The sequence below is a fragment of the Lytechinus pictus genome, chromosome 13 (assembly GCF_037042905.1).
Source record: "Lytechinus pictus isolate F3 Inbred chromosome 13, Lp3.0, whole genome shotgun sequence".
Taxonomy (NCBI): Eukaryota; Metazoa; Echinodermata; class Echinoidea; order Temnopleuroida; family Toxopneustidae; genus Lytechinus; species Lytechinus pictus.
Window position 1 is genome coordinate 18152509 of NC_087257.1, and position 20354 is coordinate 18172862.

General features: G+C 35.9%; 1 protein-coding gene across 1 annotated transcript; it reads left to right on the plus strand.

The window, feature by feature from the left end:
* Nucleotides 1-4435: 4435 nt before the first annotated feature.
* LOC129275095 (uncharacterized) lies at nucleotides 4436-18766 on the plus strand. The gene is made up of 8 exons (XM_054911876.2): nucleotides 4436-4611; nucleotides 11546-11743; nucleotides 12183-12383; nucleotides 12921-12977; nucleotides 13725-13928; nucleotides 14779-14922; nucleotides 16170-16233; nucleotides 17147-18766. The coding sequence occupies exons 2-8, from the start codon at nucleotides 11549-11551 to the stop codon at nucleotides 17170-17172; spliced, it is 891 nt and encodes a 296-aa protein (XP_054767851.2). The 5' UTR covers nucleotides 4436-4611; nucleotides 11546-11548; the 3' UTR covers nucleotides 17173-18766.
* The last annotated feature ends 1588 nt before the right edge of the window (nucleotides 18767-20354 follow it).

A 20354-nucleotide genomic window follows, 5' to 3' on the forward strand; every position in this document is an offset into this window, starting at 1 on the left:
TTTACAATTCTATATATAATCTTCGATTTTTAAAGGGAAGTTTCACTCCCTTATATGATAAGTAGAAGTGGCGGTAAATAGGTAGTAAGAACATTTTCTTGTTACTTATTTTGCAACCATAATTATCTAAGGCGGAGTGCGCCCTCCCCCCACCCCCCTTCTGGCATAGCCGCCCGCCATTCACTTGCACTGCTTGCACTATGACAAATTACCCCAGTCAATTAGATTTTCTTAAGGAAATGTCAGTAATATATTGAATGATTGGGCATTTGCCAGAAAGCATCTGGCAAACACAGGCATATGGAAGACCTTTAGAATGTTTTGAAGGATTTCATAAACAAATACAAGTCTTCGCTTCAATCGCTTGCAAAAATTTACGTTACAATGACGCTTCAGTTTCGTGCTCGTAGTTTAGGGTGGTCCGCGAAGTTCCTTACTTGAGCAATGAAGTGTTTTTGATGCCATGAATATAATTCAATTAAAGAATAGACCTCGAATGATAACACTCTTGATAATTAGTCAATAGATACGGATGGAGAGAATTACAAAATGATACAGCCACTGAGCGTCAGCAAATGCACTTGATTCGCCTCATGCATGCTTTGATCAGATTAAATGCGAACGCAGAAAACACGGAAATACAAGATTAACAAATCGCAGTTATCGAATGAATAATAAATGTCCAACCGTCTATACATTATACTGAAAATGTGTTTAAATTGGCGATGATTTATAAACTAAATATATTCCGAAAATAGGCAGATAGAGTCCTTAAAAAAACCGTGAGATTGTAATTATATCCACTGTGAAAAGAACATGCGTACGCGAATTGTTGATAATTCCGCATGATTCCTAATTTTCCTGTATGAGTAAAAAAGAAAATCCTAATTGAGTAACTAAAGATATTTGATAATCTATTTTCAATTAAGTTATCTTGATAATTTATACTCAAATATGTGTATTATTAAATAATGTAAATTACTAAAAAAGGATTTTTGAAATGGATTTTAATGACACACTTGACATCATGACATCATTATGACATCATTGGCGTCTGGATTCCGATTTCATTGCAGTCATCGCTTTAATTTGGCGCAAATCAAAATTTACATCACTGCAAAGAATACCTCCTGGCCATCCAAGCGTTAACACATACAACATAAATATGGTATCAAATTTTTTGGGAAATATACCCTTTCAGGCCATTTGTAATAATTATGTGTTCATGACATATTTTTCCTTAAAATAGGAATTTGTGAGGTGTCTAGTTTTGTTTTCACTCACACTGTAGTTAAAATATTAAACTCTCTTATGATTGTTCTTTGATCCCGTTCAAAATTAATCCCTCATTATAAGTTCACTTGCCGTATATTTTGTTTAGTTTATTGCAAACAGAATGAAAATCATTCATTGATCAGAAACGCAATTATAGTTTATGAATACTATCGCCATTATTGCAATGTTTCATCTCGTGGTTCGAACCGTTATATTTTAATTTTATGAAAAAAATGACAAATTAGAAATGAGGTGAATCGAATATCAATTGGTTACTTATTTTATTTTTTTTTTATTTATTTGTTTATTTATGATCTGATTCTTAGAACAGTGTTCGGTAAAGCGGGTCGCCGGACTAGAACAAGATTAAAGGACAAGTCCACCCAAACTAAAAGTTGATTTGAATAAAAAGAGAAAAATCTAACAAGAATAACACTGAAAATTTCATCAAAATCGGATGTAAAATAATTTTGAAGTTTCGCTAAATTTCACAAAACAGTTATATGCACATTCTGGTCGGTATGCTAATGAGGAGACTGATGACGTCATCCACTCACTATTTCTTTTGTATTTTGATTAAATGAAATATGAAATATTCTAATTTTCTCATCATTGCCAAGTGAAACAACGATTAATTCCTCTTTGAACATGTAGAATTAGCATTGTTTAATATGCGTCAGTCAAGTTGGTCCTTGTTGTGAAATCTGTAAAAAATGAAATATTGTATAATTCAAACAATAAAAAAGAAAAGAAATAGTGAGTGAGGGACATCATCGACTGTCTCATCTGCATGTCACTAAGTTGTGCATATCACTATTTTGTGAAAAATAAGCGAAACTTTAAAATGTCATAACTTCCTTATTTTACATCTGATTTTGATGAAATTTTCAGCGTTATGCTAGTTAGATTTTTCTTTATTTATTCAAATCAACATTTTTCTGGGGTGGACTTGACCTTTAAAAAATAATTCCATTATTTTCATCGAAATCGGATTATAATAATGTGATGATATATATAACCCTGAGCTAGTTTACTCTATGGACCAAAAACATTTTAATGACATATTTGGAGTGCCAGTTGCCATCTGACTCATCGACTCCTACAGTAAAATTAGCACTTTAATTGCGCTGTGAAATGAGAAAAGCAAGATAATTATGGAGCTATGATAAAATACAATGAGTTCAAATGAATATTTGGTATAACCTAGGATTATCTTTGTCCCCAGAATGGAAAAAAGTAAAATGAAAACAAGCATACTTTTTATAGTATATGTTATTTGGCAACTGGAATGCATCAAGGGTTTGCCAGACATGGCAACAAGGCTGGCATGTATAAAACTAGATTCCAAGTATTATAGTTTATATATCGCCACCAGGTTAAATGAATTTCTTTATAGAGGTTCTCAGAAAAGTAAAATAAACTTTCATTCAGAGAGTTAGGATCTTGTTTCACACCATCGTTTTTCCTTATGAGAAGTAATTGGCATACGTCATGGTTATTTTTACCATGATTATTATTATCATTGTGTGATAGCTCGCGATGTCGCTGATAGTCTCACTTTCCAGACCATCTTTTGGCACTTTCCTTCGCATGGTGCGTGCGCCTATTGTTTGGTATAAAATTCTGCAACATGGGCTTTATAATGTCTCTCTCTATACTTCACTCACATTAAATACATATTATTATGCTACTCTGGGTAAGGATTTGATTTTTTTTATTTTAAATTATGTATTTTGTATGAGAAGATAGGCCTAGGTTGGCCTATATGATGAAGGGAGTGAGGACCGAATTTGTCAACCCGGCGTACCGGCAGTAGTCGTTTTTTTCAGGGGGGGGGGGGGGGGGTCGAGGACGGGGGAGAACGGAGGCAGCCTCTCTTTTTTGAGTGACCTTCAAAAATCCCTTTTTCCTTTTTTTTAGTTCATATATCATTAATTTAACTGAATTTTCTAGAATATAATATCATCCAGATTTAAACTGATTGTTTTTTGTAGGGGATCTTTTTGTGGGCCTCATTTTCTATCTTTGAAATGGACTGTTATAAAACAGTTAAAAATGCTCGTTCGATTGCTTCATTTTTTTTATGTAGGCCTACATTTTCATTTCTTTTAGTTCTATCCCTCCGTAAAATTTGCAGGCTTATATGCACATATAATAACTATGACTTCTCGTATAGCATTTTAACTTATCACACTAAAACATGACAAATTAATATGGGTTATGGATGAAGCGCTTGTAAAATCAGACATGAGTGGGCGCTTATGATTAACCATTAAAGGGATGGTCCGGGCTGAAAGTATTCATTGCTTAATAAAGAGAGTAGAATTCACTAAGCAAAATGCCGAAAATCTCATCAAAATCGGATAACAAATAATAAAGTTATTGAAGTTTAAAGTTTAGCAATATTTTGTGAAAACAGTCGTCATGAACATTCATTAGGTGGGCTGATGATGTCACATCCCACTTGTTCTTTTGTATTTTATTACATGACATTAGGTTTATTCAAATTTTTTCCTCCAAGAACTAGAAAAATTGGATTGACAACTGATATAGTGTATTAGATATTTATTGCCGCAACTTATTTTATTATAAGGGAGACATATTATTTACACAAGTATGAAATAATGAAAAAAATATGATTTTATGTAATAACGTAAGAAAACGGAAAGTGGAGATGTGACATCATCAGCCCACCTAATGAATATTCATGACGACTGTTTTCACAAAATATTGCTAAAATTTAAACTTCAATAACTTAATTATTTGTTATCCGATTTTAAAGAAATTTTCGGCATTTTGCTCAGTGAATTCTACTCTATGTATTAAAATATAAATATTTTCAGCACGGACCATCCCTTTAACATTATGAATGTTAATTGTTTGCAAACCAGTTTTTGGAATCGCCCTATGCATGAACATGCTTTTATCAAATGTTTCTCAATCTTTCAGTTTTTTTTTAAATATGTGTTTGATAGGAATATTGGTTAACACAATTAAACGTATTTTTGCTGTGCTTGGTTAAATAAGGTCAATCTTTCTTCAAAACTATTAAAATTTGATTATGTTGATTAAAAAAAAAAAAAAAACGAGATGGACATGGAAGACGAACCCATGTTCTCAGTCTGTAGGGAAAGACTAAAACTGCGCATGCGCCTTAAGCATTCTATATGAAAGGGATATTGCTCGAATGTTTACAATGCAGACTCTGATAAGCAGTACATTACGCCATTCTGCATTCGGTGTCAGAGATAGCGTTTCTCAGTGAGAGATAATATTTCGTTTTCGAGAGCGTCGCAAGGTCATTTTTCATCATATTTATATTCTATTCCTCCTGAGGTATGTATCTTTCTCTCATATTTGCTACTTGTGAATTAATATTCAGCAATTTGTTATATTATGATGTATTTTCTTCTTGTGATTTAAATTCTCGGCAGACTGCAACTCCGGGACTGCAATACTCCTGTATTTCTCATGACTCTTTCCAGATATGCGATGATGCTGTCATTGTACAATTAAGTAATATTGTTGCATTGATTGTGATAATTACATCCATGGCAAAAATATTGGAGTTAATACATTTTTTTAAGAATGCATATATATATCTATTTAAATTCGCGTCATATATGTCATTTGAGTATATAATTGCATGCATGTATGATCATGATAGAATATCAATAACTAGTGGGTAAAAAGGTATACTAATATATTTTGGGATATATTCCAAAGTCTAGTTTAAGAATATGACTGCATCGATTTTCTACATGATTATCATTTATACAGCTATATAGACTATCAGGTTATTTAATATTTAGTATGTTTACTAGTTTGATTCACAACATTTTTTTTTCTCAATAAAAGGAGGAGTCATGCAATAGGCCTAATCATCAACACATGCACACGTTAGGCCCACAGACTCCTTAACCTACCGGGCGCCATAGACCTAGCTGCCTACACATATAGAACACCTTAATTAGGCCTACTTTATAATTTAATGACTCATGTCGATAGAAGTAAATTACGACCATGCTAAATATGAAAACAACATCTAATACCATTTATGACCCGGATTGAGCTATACTAATGTTTACGGACTCTCCTTGTAGACGTCATGTTTATCATGTTTGTAGGCCTATAGAAGTCTGCATTATGGCGCGATAGTCGGAAATTGATCTTACCAGGATATTAGATAGAAAGTGAAGTAAACTATTGATTAATAGTTTAGCGCTTAGGTAATGATAAGCACTTTTGCTTTCACATCGGGCGTTTAAACAAGGGCGGCTGGTTTGAGCATGGGGAGGTAGAACTCAAGTAGTATGGGGATGCACATCTTGGGGAGGAGGAACTAAAGTTTGGAAAATTAGCTACTGAAAGCAGAATGAGTACAAATCCCGCTTTGCTTGCTAATGGCGGAACTCCTCTGCCTCAACGGGAGGGTGCACCCCCCCCCCTCTTCCTACGCCCTTGGTCATCCATGAAACATGGTTGAGACGCGATTTTAAAATCACATAAACATACTAGAATGCGTTGCAGGGGCCGCGGAACAGTTTTCAAAGTGGAGGCTGACAGCATGTGAAAAATCATATGGTTATTTTTACGCTTTTGTACAAGGCTATAGGAAAAAAGTGGAAGCTGAACCCCCCCCCCCCCCCCCCCCCCCCGCTTCCGCTGGGCAGTTAGATGTGGGGATGCTCAATTTTAAACCTTCTTGGGATAAATTATATTTGAAGTTTTTTTGCTATATGGCTGCCTCAGAAAATAGAGTCTGACAGTGACTGCATTTCTGAAATCAAGCCTTCGGTAGCTGCATGTAGGCCTATATGCGCACCATTTCCTTGACTGGATCGTTACGTGAGTCTATAGCCATGATAGCTGTGATGGTATATACAAAAAGTATGCAAAACGGGTTTTCATTATTATTTTGACGTCAATGGTTGAGCACAACAATGACAATAGAAATTGTGATTGCTCAGTGAGTCGTCCAGCTCCCCCCCCCCCCACTGTTCTCCTCCAGTGAAAACCAGCTTCCCCAGCTCGCATACGCTGGTGTTCTTAGTGCTACCCAGCCGTGTCCAACCTCTTCAGAACATAATGAACACTTTCAACTGTTGGATTTTATCAAATGGCATTATAGCTGCAAGGGAAAATCCGAGACCCTGTTGCGATGCATATTTTTTTCCAATCGAGAAAAAAAAGGCACGCAAGTTTTTATAATATGCATGAAATTGGCTCGCAAGTTGTCTGGAACATATTGTATAGAAATAGATCACATAATTATGAACAAAAAATACATTTGGTAATTGGAGCGAACACAATAGCAAGATGCTAATCGAGGTAAGCCCCACACAATGTCATTATCATAGTTTTTAATTTTAACTACAATATTGTACATCGAATTCACAGGGGCGTAACAGTGGTCGGTGGCCAAAGGGGAGGGGGCAAGAGCAAAAATTTCCCGATCATATCATACGTTATGGTGTAGTGAGGCGACAATTTTGAGAGGGCCAGATAATGCGTATCGGGCAGAATTTATATTTTAATAAAAAAAAGTTGCGAGCGAGCGCCGCAAAAAAAATTGATTTTTTTTTTTTTAATTACAAAAACCAAATTTGTGATAGATTTTGACATGATATCAAAAGAATAATATATTTCACCCTTCTCTCTTTCCATTCTTTTTTTTTTTGGGGGGGGGGGTCTTAAGCCACTGTGAACAGGATTCTTTGCGGCAATAGCGTGAAGAGTAAAAAATAAAAAAAACGAGGGGCGCAGTATGACACAATGTGCTAAAAAGCTGCTTAATATAAGTCCCGAGCGAGCGAAGTGAGCGAGAAAAAAATCACCTTTTTCATGATAATCTAACTTTGAGATATATTTGACATTTTATTAAGTAAATAAAATCATATCCTACACTTTTCCTTTTCTTTTTTACTTCCTTTTTTTTGTTGTTCTTGGTTGTAGAACTTTTGGCGGCCATGGCCCAACCCTTCCATAATCATATACGGCAGTGCTATGCGGTTGGGGTCCGGGGCGGAGCCCTCGGAACTTCTTGGTATCAAAGCCATTTTAAACCTCCCAGAATATCGCTATTTTTAATCGAATCGCGGGTAAAAAAAATCTATAACTTTTACACTACACATTTATTCAACCCAGTTGCGTAATGAACCAAATATTTCGAGGGGGCATAACATAGCAATGTGGGAAAATTTGTAAAAAGACGCAAACGAGCAAAGCGAGCTGGAAACAATTGCCTATTGAAATTAATTTCTAATTAATATGTGACATATTTTTTCCATTACATTCAGCAAATAACACATTTCATTGTTTCCATTCATTTCATTACGTTGTCTCCTATAATTTCTGTTATTTCCTCTTGAGTGTGGAACCAAGACTCCCCGCCCCCTCCCCGCCTGTTCGCCAGTGATCGAACGTAAAGCTTAATGTAGGAAGAGTCCACAGGGGGGGCGTTATAGAGCCATTTGAAGGTTATAGATGAAGAGCCCCTACTGCGTGGGGTCTGGGACAGAGCTCCGGTAGCTTACAAATTTGCATAAAATTTAGCAAGCTTATAGCACAAGCTTGTATGCAGTCCATCTTTCATTCCGCTCTTTATTTTCAATCTTCGGCAGCCCGGTCGTGTTATTAAGTTCTTTTTTTTTCTTGTCCCTTTTCTTCGTTTTCCAATTCAGCTTTTGGCTAATTCCATTCTACATTCATTTCCCGCTATTGTTTGCCATTTTGTCATCTTTTAATTTATTTCCCTTTCTTACTTATCATGATATTGCATTACATATAGGCCTATTTCGGAATGATTTGTTCTTTCTCAAATGTTCTTCTTTCCTTTCTTTTCCCGCTTTCCTTCCTTTTCCATTTTAGAAATATTTTTCTTCGTTTTTTTTTCACTTTTCCCTTTCCGTTCCTTCTCCTCCTTTACTTTTCACCTTTCCTTCCCCTTTCCCTTTCTTTCTCCTTCCCTTTTCTATTTTTCCGTTTTTTTATTTTCCCGTTGAAATCCTCCAGGGGAGGGGGGCAGCTTGCTCCCGCCTGTTACGCCACTGCAAATGTTATTCTACTAATGACTGATACAGAAAAATACAATCTTCTTTAGTGAACATTTACACTATTTACAGAAAATATATCTTCATTATTCATAAAAATCTTTATACAGAAATTATTTTGTTTTAGGCAGTATATACAATGCCTATTATCAAGCAAGCATTAGCTTTAACGAATTGCTAAATATCTTGCGACTGCGGCTGGGCTTTTTTTTCTTATGAATAATAATGTTTTTGCAATTTCTTACGGATTTCTTTTTTTTCTTGCCTTTTCTTTTCAATATTTTTTTTCAATGAACTTTGTCGATGTCTGGGACTCTTTTGAGATCATAAACAGCATAAGATGAATCCATGTAGGCCAGCAAAATAAAAGTGATCATACAATTATGATTTCTGGTTGAAACACAATTTGCATTGACTTTGTACACGAAAACTTTTTTTTTAAAGCATATTTTTTTTTTTTGGGGGGGGGGGGTTGGTGCACTTACGAAATGTTGTGTTATATCGTTACCGCGTACCCGAGCCTCGCAATTTTGGTCTCAAAAGAAGTGCGTGCATAAAAAGTCAGCGAGCAGCGCGGTCAAAAAAATTTCAACCAAAATGTTGAGAGGGGAGGGGGCCTCCGAGCCCCTCCCCCTTGCCTAGATCGTGTTAAATTCATGAGCAACTGATCCAAACCAATTCCCTCTCTTTCCTTTATATCATTTTCCCAAAAGGCGAGGCATAAAGCTGATCATTTGACAGTCGACTAAAGGAAAACACAGGCTCAAAATGTATAGCTGTGCCTGTGACGTATTATGGTTACCATGGATACAATTGAAACACAGACACCCGTGTATTTACACATAGCGACTTGTTTTTCATTTTTATTGATTTTGATATGCCAATCGGCAAAGTAATTGCCACTGTAATAATAATTTTGCAGAGCGCACATAAATTATCGTCCAGGGGCGCTCATTTAGAGCTAAATGGATATTCTTTGGTTTTGTCTTCGCAATATTTCACAAGTTTTAAGATGAAAATCAGTATGTTTCCTGTTTATACAAGACGTGCTTGTGATTTTCGTTCTTCAAGTAATTAAAGGGATGATCCAGGTTGGAAATATTTACATCTCAATAAATAGAGTAAAATTCACAAAGCAAAATGCTGAAATTTGATCAAAATCGGATGACAAATAACAAAGTTATTGAATTTTATAGATTTGCATTATTCCGGTGAAACAGTTCCAGGCATTATGAATATTCATTAGGTGGGCTGATGATGTCATATCCCCACTTGTTCTTTGGTATTTTATTATATGAAATTAGGTTTATTCAATTTTTTTCTACCAAGAACTAAAACAATTGGATTGACAACTGATTAAGTGCATTAGTTATTTATTGCCGCCACTTATTTCATCATAATGGAGACACATCATTTACACATGTATGAAAAAATGAAACATTTATGATTTCATGTAATAACATAAGAAAAGGGAAAGTGGGGATGTGACATCATCAGCCCACCTAATGAATATTCATGACGGTGTGCATATAACTATTTTCACAAAATATTGATAAACTTTAAAAGTCAATAACTTCGTTATTTGTTTTATTTGTTATCAAATTTTGATGAAATTTTCAGCATTTTGCTCTGTGAATTTTACTCTATTTATTCAGATATAGATAATTCCAGCCCGGACCATTCCTTTAAGGGGATTTTTTAAGGAAAAAGATTGATTTAAAATCTCATCACCCCGTGTAGCCATTTTTAATATACTTGCATGGCGATGGTTTTTGGGCGCCGTTGCATAAAAGTTACTATATAATGATTACTTTGCCATCCAACGGTAACTACCATGGTAACGATGATCAACAGCCAATCAGAGTCAAGGATTCCATGCAAGTTTCCATTGGAAGGCGAAGTTAAAATAATAATAACGTTTATGCAACAGGGCCTAGAAGTTCATTCAACCCAGTCCCTTACCTCCACCTGAGAATATTTTGTTGCACCCTACTTGTTCACGTAATACGGGGAATATATCTACGTTCTAGTTCCATGCAACAACGCTTTCTTTTTTTCTTTCTTAAAGGTCAAGTCCACCCCAGAATAATGTTGATTTGAATAAATAGAGAAAAATCAAACTAGCATAACGCAAACAATTTCGTCAAAATTGGATGTAAAATAAGAAAGTTATGAGATTTTAACATTTCCCTTATTTTCACTAAACAGTAACATGCAAATGAGACAGTCGATGATGTCCCTCACTCACTATTTCTTTTGTTTTTATTGTTTGAATTATACAATATTTCATTTTTTACAGATTTCACATAAAGGACCAACTTATTGACTGAACCATATACTATTGAACGATGCTATTCCACATATTCATGGAAGAATTAATTGATTTTTCACTTGACAATGAGGAGAAAATGAAATATTTCATATTTAATTTAATAAAATACAAAAGAAATAGTGAGTGGATGACGTCATCAGTCTCCTCATTTGCATACCGACCAGGATGTGCATATAACTGTTTTGTGAAATTAAGTAAAATTTTAGAATGTTATAACTTTCTTATTTTACATCCGATTTTGATGAAATTTTCAGTGTTATGCTTGATGGATTTTTTTCTTTTCATTTAAATCAACTTTTTTGGGGGGTAGACTTGTCCTTTAAATAAATTATGGGATGGATTCGAGGCCGGACGATCTCCTGGCCATATTTTGCCGGCCTTATGGCCGAGTGACATATACAAGGGATATGGAAGAAACTGTAATTGACTCCATGTCTAGTTAGGTCAAGTGTGGTGTCGTGGTCTAGTGGTTACGACTCTCGTCTTTCAGACGGACGTGGGTTCGAATCCAAGCCATGGGGTGTTTCCTTTAGCAAGAAATTTACCCACATTGTGCTGCACTCAACCCAGGTCATCGACCAGCAGCTTTGATGAAGAGATGGCCGGTCTCGTGCCAGTATGGCAATTTTTGTTTGGGGGGGGGGTGCGTAGATGAGCATATATAGTATGGTTAAAACGAGCGAGAGCTTGCAAGAGGAGTCATTGAGGCTCAAAAAGTGCTTGTTTTTGCCAGTAGTTTTGACTTTCGATATATTTCAGAGGAAAATTATTGTATAAACGTGTGGCAATGACAGTACACGTTGGGATGGCATGGTCCTTTGACCCCCCCCCCCCCACCCCAACGGTATCTGAAAGAATGTTTTCGATCGACTTTGTTTTCTCCCAGGATATGGATACCAAGATGGACGCAGAGCTGATCAAGAACGAAGAGAGGCAGGGTGTCGATGAAGCGACCGAGGAAGCCACCGAAGCCCCTCAACCGGTACAGCAGGGACCACCCTCTTATGTTGGTTATCCTAACGGCCCGACCCAACCACAGGGGATGTATGTATCTCAGCCTCAGCAGCCAACTTACATCATCCAGGTGAGCTTATAGGAGGATGAGGAGGGGGCGGGGCGTAATGATGATAATGGTGGTGGTGGTGATGGTGGTGGTGGTGGTGATGATGATGATGGTGGTGATGATGGTAGTGGTGGTGGTGATGATGATGGTGATGATGATGATGATGATGATGGTGGTGATGACGATGATGACGGTGATGATGATGATGATGATGGTGATGACGATGATGACGGTGATGATGATGATGATGGTGATGACGATGATGACGGTGATGACGGTGATGACGATGATGATGGTAATGACGATGATGACGGTCATTATGATAATGACCTGATGAGGAGGTGGATGATGATGACCTGATAAGGAGGAGGTGGATGAGTAGGATGATGATGATGATGAAGAAGAAGATGATAACGATACTAATGGTGAATTAACATTTTTCATCCCACTTTCTTTTCAGAACATTCCTGCCCAGCAATCCCCGGGATGCTGCACTGGCAAATCTGATTGGTTCAAAGAATCGGTTGGCATGACAACAGGTATCGTCCAGCTCATCATCGCTATCGTTGCCAGCATCCTATCTGGAGTAGCCATCTGGCTTCAGGTCGAGGCTGATATTTACGTCGGCCCAATGGGGACGCCAATCGGTGCAACCCTATTCGTGAGTTGATTAAAAACATTCTCATTAATCAAGCATTTCTGCGTTATTCCAGCACATTGCATTATAGGAACTTTTAGAGATAAACAAAGTCCATTACTATTAACATCACATGCCTTGCAATACATTTATGATTATTTTTCCAAGTAAGTAAAATACAATTGTTTTACGTTCTTCCATTTTATTCCGATCGTCAGGTGTGGATGAGAAATGGAATTTACTGCATTATAATTATAAGTATTGAAAAACGCACAAATTGGTTCCAAAGAAGTGATGAAATTTCCATGAACTTTACGGCGACATCATTTACATGATATTGTGATGTTGATGATGATGTGTTTTTGTCGCCAAAATAATCATCTCAAAGCATCTGGGCGAGGAAGATCAGGAATATTGAATGCAAAGTGAAGGGAAGTATAACATGCAAGTTTGTTCGCTCAAAATTTGCTTTTGACTTCTTCACGTGTTACGAGCTGCTCTTATCAAAGTTTATCCCATGGTATAAGTTATTAATATTAGTTGTAAATATTCATCTTTCAGATATTTCTCCCCGCTGGAATTCTTGGAGCTTGCTCTAAGAACAAGAGTAACTGTGTGGTGAGTGTTTTCTTGAATTGCTGAAAGTAAAATGAAATATGACTGAAAACGAAATGTGTTTTAATTTATATCATTTATGAGTAAATTTTAAGATAACCATCAGTGGCAGATCCAGGGGGAGGGGGCACATCCAGTCCGTTTCCCCCTGTTAAGACCCATAATCAAAATGTTTAATGTTAATATGCCATTCCTACACAAGTGTGCCCCCCCCCCCCTTTCAAAGTCAGAGCAGGTATTTTTAATGGGAATATGTCGTTCATACACACGTGAGTATCTTTTTGTTTTTTGCTTGTCAAATTCTATGTTGACGAAATGACCTTCATTTTTTGGTGGAAATTTTTGTGTGTGCCCCCACCTTTGGAAAATACTGAATCCGTCCCGATAATCATGATAACTGATAACGAAATATAATATTTATTTTTTTATTAAATAAGAGTAAAATTGATAACTGAAAACGAAATGTATTTGAATAATTTCAATTTTCTATCACTTATGGTTATAGCGAAATGAAACGTTCCTGGGGACTTTGGGGGGAAATTTAGATTATAATTTGTTCACTTTATAGCATGTTGTATAAAGAAAACAACGGAAATACAAGTCATGCAATCACGAGTTCAGTACGCCAATCAATATATCAGAATGTTTATTTTCACAGGGGGTGGGGGAGGCAGCTGTCCTAATCCCCTATACCCCAGCGAGTGCTTCTATACTATGTAACTCTATGCTCGTACTTCATTCGTACCGCAGATCGTGGCATACCTCGTGATGTCAGTCCTGGCTGCTATCCAGGCAGGCTTCGTGTGTGCAATGGAGTCGATATTGGCTGCGGTCAGCTTCCATTCAGTCTGCCCCGATATCCCAGACTATCGTGATTATCCTCCATTCGATGTCCATGGGTTTGAGTATCCTGACATCGCAGTCGACTACGCCTGTTCCTGGGAGCGTTTCAAGGTAATACCCCTAAGGGTGGGGCACTACAAGGAGGCAGCCGCCCACTATGATTTTTCAAGTAGTAGAAATGAAAGAACAAGAGAGAAGAAAAGGGAAGGAAAGGAGTAAGAAAATGGGACAGAGAAGAAAGAAAAGAGCATTAAAGAGAAATGTATTGGTTGGATAACTGCATATTGCATATTACCATGTACCTCTACCAAGTAACATGTTTAGCTGTTATTCGGTTGAGAAACCGGTTGTTCCCCCCCCAAAAAAAAAACAAAAAAACAGCGAACAGTATTTAAATTCACTTTTTTAATTAGAAACGTAATTTCTAACAAATCTTTTGCGAAAATTAGTTCATTTCCGAATCAACTTGCTTACATAAGATACATGTACATGACATTTTCCTGATTACGATTATAATCATTGTACAATATTGAGAAAATATCCAAAATGATCACGCACTTGACCTTAGTTTAATTGACTCAAAGAAATTACGTGGTGAAATATTTCTCACTATTAATACATCATTGTTAAACTCTTTTTCGTGTTTTTCTGTTTCCTCCTCTTTCCCGTTTTCTCCTTATCTTCTTCTTTCTTTCTTCTTCTTCTTCTTCTTCTCCTTCTTCTTCTTCTTCTTCTTCTTCCTTAGATATTAAAGAACTGCAGCAGCTTCCCCTGATGATGATCATCAATTCATCATCATTATCATCATCATATCATCATCATCATCTTCGTCGTCATCATCGTCATCACACCACCCCACCATCATCATTAGATAGTAAATTTTATTGCTGCTGCTGTTTTTTTTTTATATCTGATGTGGTTGCCAGTGATTCATGAAACTCTTTTCTCTCTTTTCCTCCAGTGCCTTACTGCCGTTCACGCCGTGATCGCTGTCCTGATGTTCGCCGAGTTCATCGTCGCTATCGTAGCTGCTGCCACCTGCTGTGGCGGTCTCAATTGCTGCTGCCCTCGACAACAGACAGAGCAGACCCGCTCCAATGCCATGGTAATTAACAATCTCCCCCCAAATAGTTATGATAGTCATGATTTGATATAACTCTGCAAGATCTTAATCCATTCATAGAGCTAAATATGATTTAAAGTATCTGCAATGGCACTAAATCAGTGTATCGTTTTTTTTTAATCTGGCCCTCTTAAGAATTTGTTATCATTTATCATATTTGTTGTACTTCATTTTTGTACACTCTACGTGATTTTGATTTTTATACAATAAATAAAACCAAAACCAAGCCAACACTACCTCCAGTAGAAGAATATCTATGTGCAAATTTACTTAGAATGGCACACCGTCGTGCACCCTTTATCGTTGAATACGCCTTTTTGCCTGTCAATTTCATTTAAGTGTTCCCCTTCCTTTCAAATCCTGGGTACGCCTCTGAACCCCCCCCCCCCCCATGCGGAGCGTTTCATGAAAGGAATTGTAAGATGTCTTATCCGAAAGAGTATGTTTTGTCCGATGATTATTTAGGAATCGTTCTTCTTAGCAAATCAAAATGAAGGAAAGTTGTCAGATCTGACAATTGCCAGATGACAAAATCGGTTATACACCCTCCAGTTTATCTATTTTTTTTTTAGTTTTCCGTCAAAATAATATTTCAAAAGCCTAACATAATATATTACAAAATAGTATGTCACAGAGACGAACATAAAAGCATGTCAATCATTATATTTCATAAAAATTGAAGAAATTATAAACTTGAACTAAGCTCAACGGAACCGACTTTGTCAAAGATATGAGAAGCAACTTAATTGGCTTGCCAAAAAGCATTGCTTGTAGTGAACGCATGGCTTACAATGAGTCGTGTGTTCAGTTTTGCATTCTCGTGGAAAGAGTTTCGTTGGCGGGGAACATTTAAGCAATATGTCGATCTCTATTGAGGCCTACTGAACTCCAGTTTCCGATGTGCATCTGGCCAGACGACTATGCTGGAATCAGTTGCCATATTCCATTCGTAGTATTTCAAATATCGATAATTTCAAAATTACTCTAAAAACCCATTTTTTTTAAATTGCCTTCCAGTAGTTTCCTTTCATTGTCATGACTGTCATTATTTTATCTTTGTCACTTCCTGTACCGTGTAATTTTTTCTTATTTCCTTTTCGCAGCGCCTTGAGCACATAATCAATGTGGATTTGGCGCTTTAGAAATACTATATTATTATTATTATTATCTCAACCAAGTGATTACTATATTTTTCCTCTGGACTAAATTAATTTCAATTCATTTTTCAGATGTACTATCCTCAGGCTGGCGTTCAACCTCTCCAAGCCCAGATGGGTACTCATGTTGTCCAGGGTAAGACTTGCATTCAACTCAACGATGTTATAAAAGTAGACATATATAAATGTATATATATATATATATAATTGTGATGAGCAAGGACCTAAACATTGCGTGGGTGCTTCAGTGAGTAATATATTGGCGAAGAAGCTCAAAAAGCATTGAAGCTAGAGACGTAGCCTGGATATCTTCAATTTTTATTAGTACAAGCTTTCGGCCATTTAGTTGGGCCTTCTTCAGGTATCTTCAAGTTTTACTGTAAGTAATGTAAGTAAGTGCACCCACCTGGTTAAGCACTTACAGTAAAACTTGAAGATACCTGAAGAAGGCCCAACTAAATGGCCGAAAGCTTGAACTAATAAAAGTTGAAGAAATCCAGGCTACGTCTCTAGCTTCAATGCTTTTTGAGCTTCTTCGCCAATATATATATATACCCTCACCTAGACCGTTATCGCTTTGGACGATAAGGTATATAGTACTAAAATTCTAAGTTAACGGACATGACTTCATGTCAGGTGACTTGAAGTGTCCTGACTTGAGGTCAATTCTCAGGTGTGCATTTCCATTGCTATAATATATATATATATATATATATATATATTTGAACAGTGGATAAAATGCATGTGTAATCAATCGGGGCGTATTGATAGATAAATGATTAGATGGATGAATGGTTAATAAATAAGCAAATCACAATGAGGAATAAGGTAATGAAAATACTGATAAAAGGTTATTGATGAATAATTATTAAAAGTAGTGAGTGGAATAGACAAAGAACCGAATATGAATAAGGCAGAATTCCCATCATTAGTCATCCCCCAACTCCTTCTCTGTACTCTGCAGTGAATTTTGTTGTGTTCTGTATAGTCTTTTCTAGGTTGAAGCTCGATTTGAATTATACACGTTCTCCTCTAATCCATGTGCACAGGAACTGAGCTACCGATGAAGGCCTAGGATGGACAAGAGAGGGCGATCTCACTTTTCAGATGTCGATGACTGCATTCACTGACGACCATTAATTTTTCTCAATTTTACATAATTAATTTACATAATGAAATACAACCAAAATTAGATATATAATCCCCGGATATAATCAGTACTTCCACATACTTGAAGCGTTACAATAGATGTGAATTAATGAAATGATACTGAGTTATCAGTAGATGTATACGAAATTGATCCATTAAAATAGAATGCAGTCACAATAATCATGATAATAAAACAAAGATTAGATTCATTATCGTCACTCATTTCGGATTAATAAACCAATAATGATAAAGTTAATGGTGGTGATGATAGTCAGTTAGGTTATGGCATCTGTTGAGAAGAAGAAATACTGTAAATATGAAATGTTGATGTTATACAACTTCTGTCTTTCTTGACTATAGGAAAAGATATATATACGTTCAGGCTGAGAATGTATTGCCCAATAGAAAAAGGGTACTTTTGGCAAATTGCCCTACCCCTCCAAAGAGAGTTATGGTTTATGGGCTAATTTTCATTTCGTCCGATGCCAATTCATCCTATTGCCAAATCGTCTACTTTCATTATTTTTGTCTACCATCAGTTCGTCCAATATTCACATTGTCTAATTGCCATTTCGTCCACCCACCATAATAACCAATTGGTCCAATAGCCATTTAGTCCATATACCATCTGGTCTAAGTAAGTGTTAATTGGGCAAAATGAATGAAAATAAAACGAATATCATTGTGAGATGAAATGGTCATAGACCAACTGGTGATTAGACGAAGTGATGATTGGACCAATAGTTATTGGACCAAATGGCTGTAAGACGAAATGTCGATGGACGGAATGACATTAGACTAAATGAGGGTATACCATGTGGTGAGTGTACGGGTGGACGAATTGGCAATTTACCGGTTTATGTATCCAATTATATTTCTTATAATTTTTTATGTATAACGTAAGTGCATTAAGATTATCATTATTTCATGAAACAAAATCGAGTGTGTTATATGCAACATTGAAAAAGTGGCTGGAAATGATTTGATGATAAATAATATGAAAAAGAACATTCTTTAAAATATATTATTCATAGATCAATTATTGTTCGTTATTAAGGTATTTTGAGATTTTTTTTTGCATTTTCTTCTATTGCAGTATATTTTTTCTGAAATTTCATCATATTCTATTTCGTGTTTTCTTGTAATAGAAGTCAATGTATATTCATTTTGCAATGTAATAGTGTGGTCATTTAGAGGTTGATTCGTTATTCTTTTCTTTTGTATGAAAATGTGTCAGTGCGATTTGTTTTTAACACGTTATCCATGAGTAAATTCAACAATAAAAAACTATTAATGATATTAATAAGAACGTATAGGCTAGTAAAGAGGGATCATTATGAAAAGGATCTGTACGAAATGAGGTTTTTGCACTGTTATTTTAATTCTTGTAGTTCTTATACCAAGGAGATCCGCAATGAAGTTGAATGTATCACGTCAATCAATAATTTTCATTTTTTATAGTTGGTGAAATTGTGACTATATTCTTTCACATAATAAAAATATGGCAGCTTTCATAGTAACTTTGGTATTGCTTTTTTTTTGTGTCTGCGTCATCCTCAATAATTTTTAATATATGATTTTTTTTTCGCTTGGTCGCTATATGTTCTCTCTTGCATGATCTTTTTCTAGGCCGGAGTGGGGAGGGCGGGACTTTAGCTGCTTATTCAGTATAAAAGGCTGTCCACGATAGGCGGTTTTCATTGTATTGTAAGAACCGACGACGAAAATTTCTTTTTCTTTTTTTTTGTCTGTGTCATCCTCAATTATTTTGGATATTATATGATTTTTTTCTATTTCTTTTTAGGCCAGAAAGGGGGGGGGGAACTAGCTGCTTGATCAGTAAAAAAGGCTGCCCACGATAGGCGATTTTCACTGTAGGCCTATTGTATAAGCCTACGTCGAAAATTTCCCAAGCCCCCAGAAACCCCTCCAAAATTATTAGTCCAGAAACCCGCCTGAAAAAATGGTTTTATGACCAAGAACAAGGGTGCATTTATTAAATAATTAATGGTGTGCAATTTATTTCGGCTTACATAGTTACGATAAAACCGATATCACTTTCAAATGCGTGAGGGGAGGTGGGGCTTAAAACGGGTAGGATGAATATTGAGGCTAGTGGCACAAGAAGATAAACATTGTCAGACCCTCAATGGTTAAAACAGTCATTTGTTAGTATAAAAGAATATGCGAAAGAAAAAGGACACAACTTTTATGTGGATAAAAGGGAACGTTTTTGAACAGGCGTAATAATCCTTAATTGCATGAAATAAAGAATTTATAGTACACCTTTAGATATTCGAATAAAACTATGAAGTCACTTTATTTGCAAACAAATATGTTGATGGATGTCTTTTATTTCCCGATTATCCTTCTCCCAATGCCCCGAATTACTTAAGTGTTTTCTTGATTTTCCTCCAAGGAAGGCATGCCACCTCCATTCCTAATTCTTTTTTCTGATCGCTTTTATAATTAAAAGTTCAATTAACCATGATAACGATATTTTGAATGTCTGTTAAAGGTCAAGTCCACCCCAGAAAAATGTTGATTTGAATAATGAGAGAAAAATCTGACTAGCATAACGCTAAAAATTTCATCAAAATCGGATGTAAAATAAGTAAGTTATGGAATTTTTAAGTTTCGCTCATTTTCAACAAAACAGTGATACGCACAACTAGGTGAATAGTCGATGATGTCCATCACTCACTGTTTTTTTGTTGTTGTTTGAATTATACAATTTTTCATTTTTTATAGATTTGACAATAAGGACCAACTTGACTGAACCATATAATATAAAACATTGCTATCTACTCATGATCAGGGAGGAATTAATCATTGATTTACTTGACAATGATGAGAAAATTATAATATTTCATATTTCATATAATAAAATACAAAATAAATAGTGAGTGGATGACGTCATCAGTCTCCTCATTTGCATACCGACCAGGATGTGAATAGAACTGTTTTGTGCAATTAAACGAAACTTTAATTTTACATCCGATTTAATGAAATTTTCAGTGTTATGCTTTTTGGATTTTTCTCTTTTTATTCAAATCAACTTTGGGGTGGACTTGTCCTTTAAATAACACAATAATAAATTATTTATTG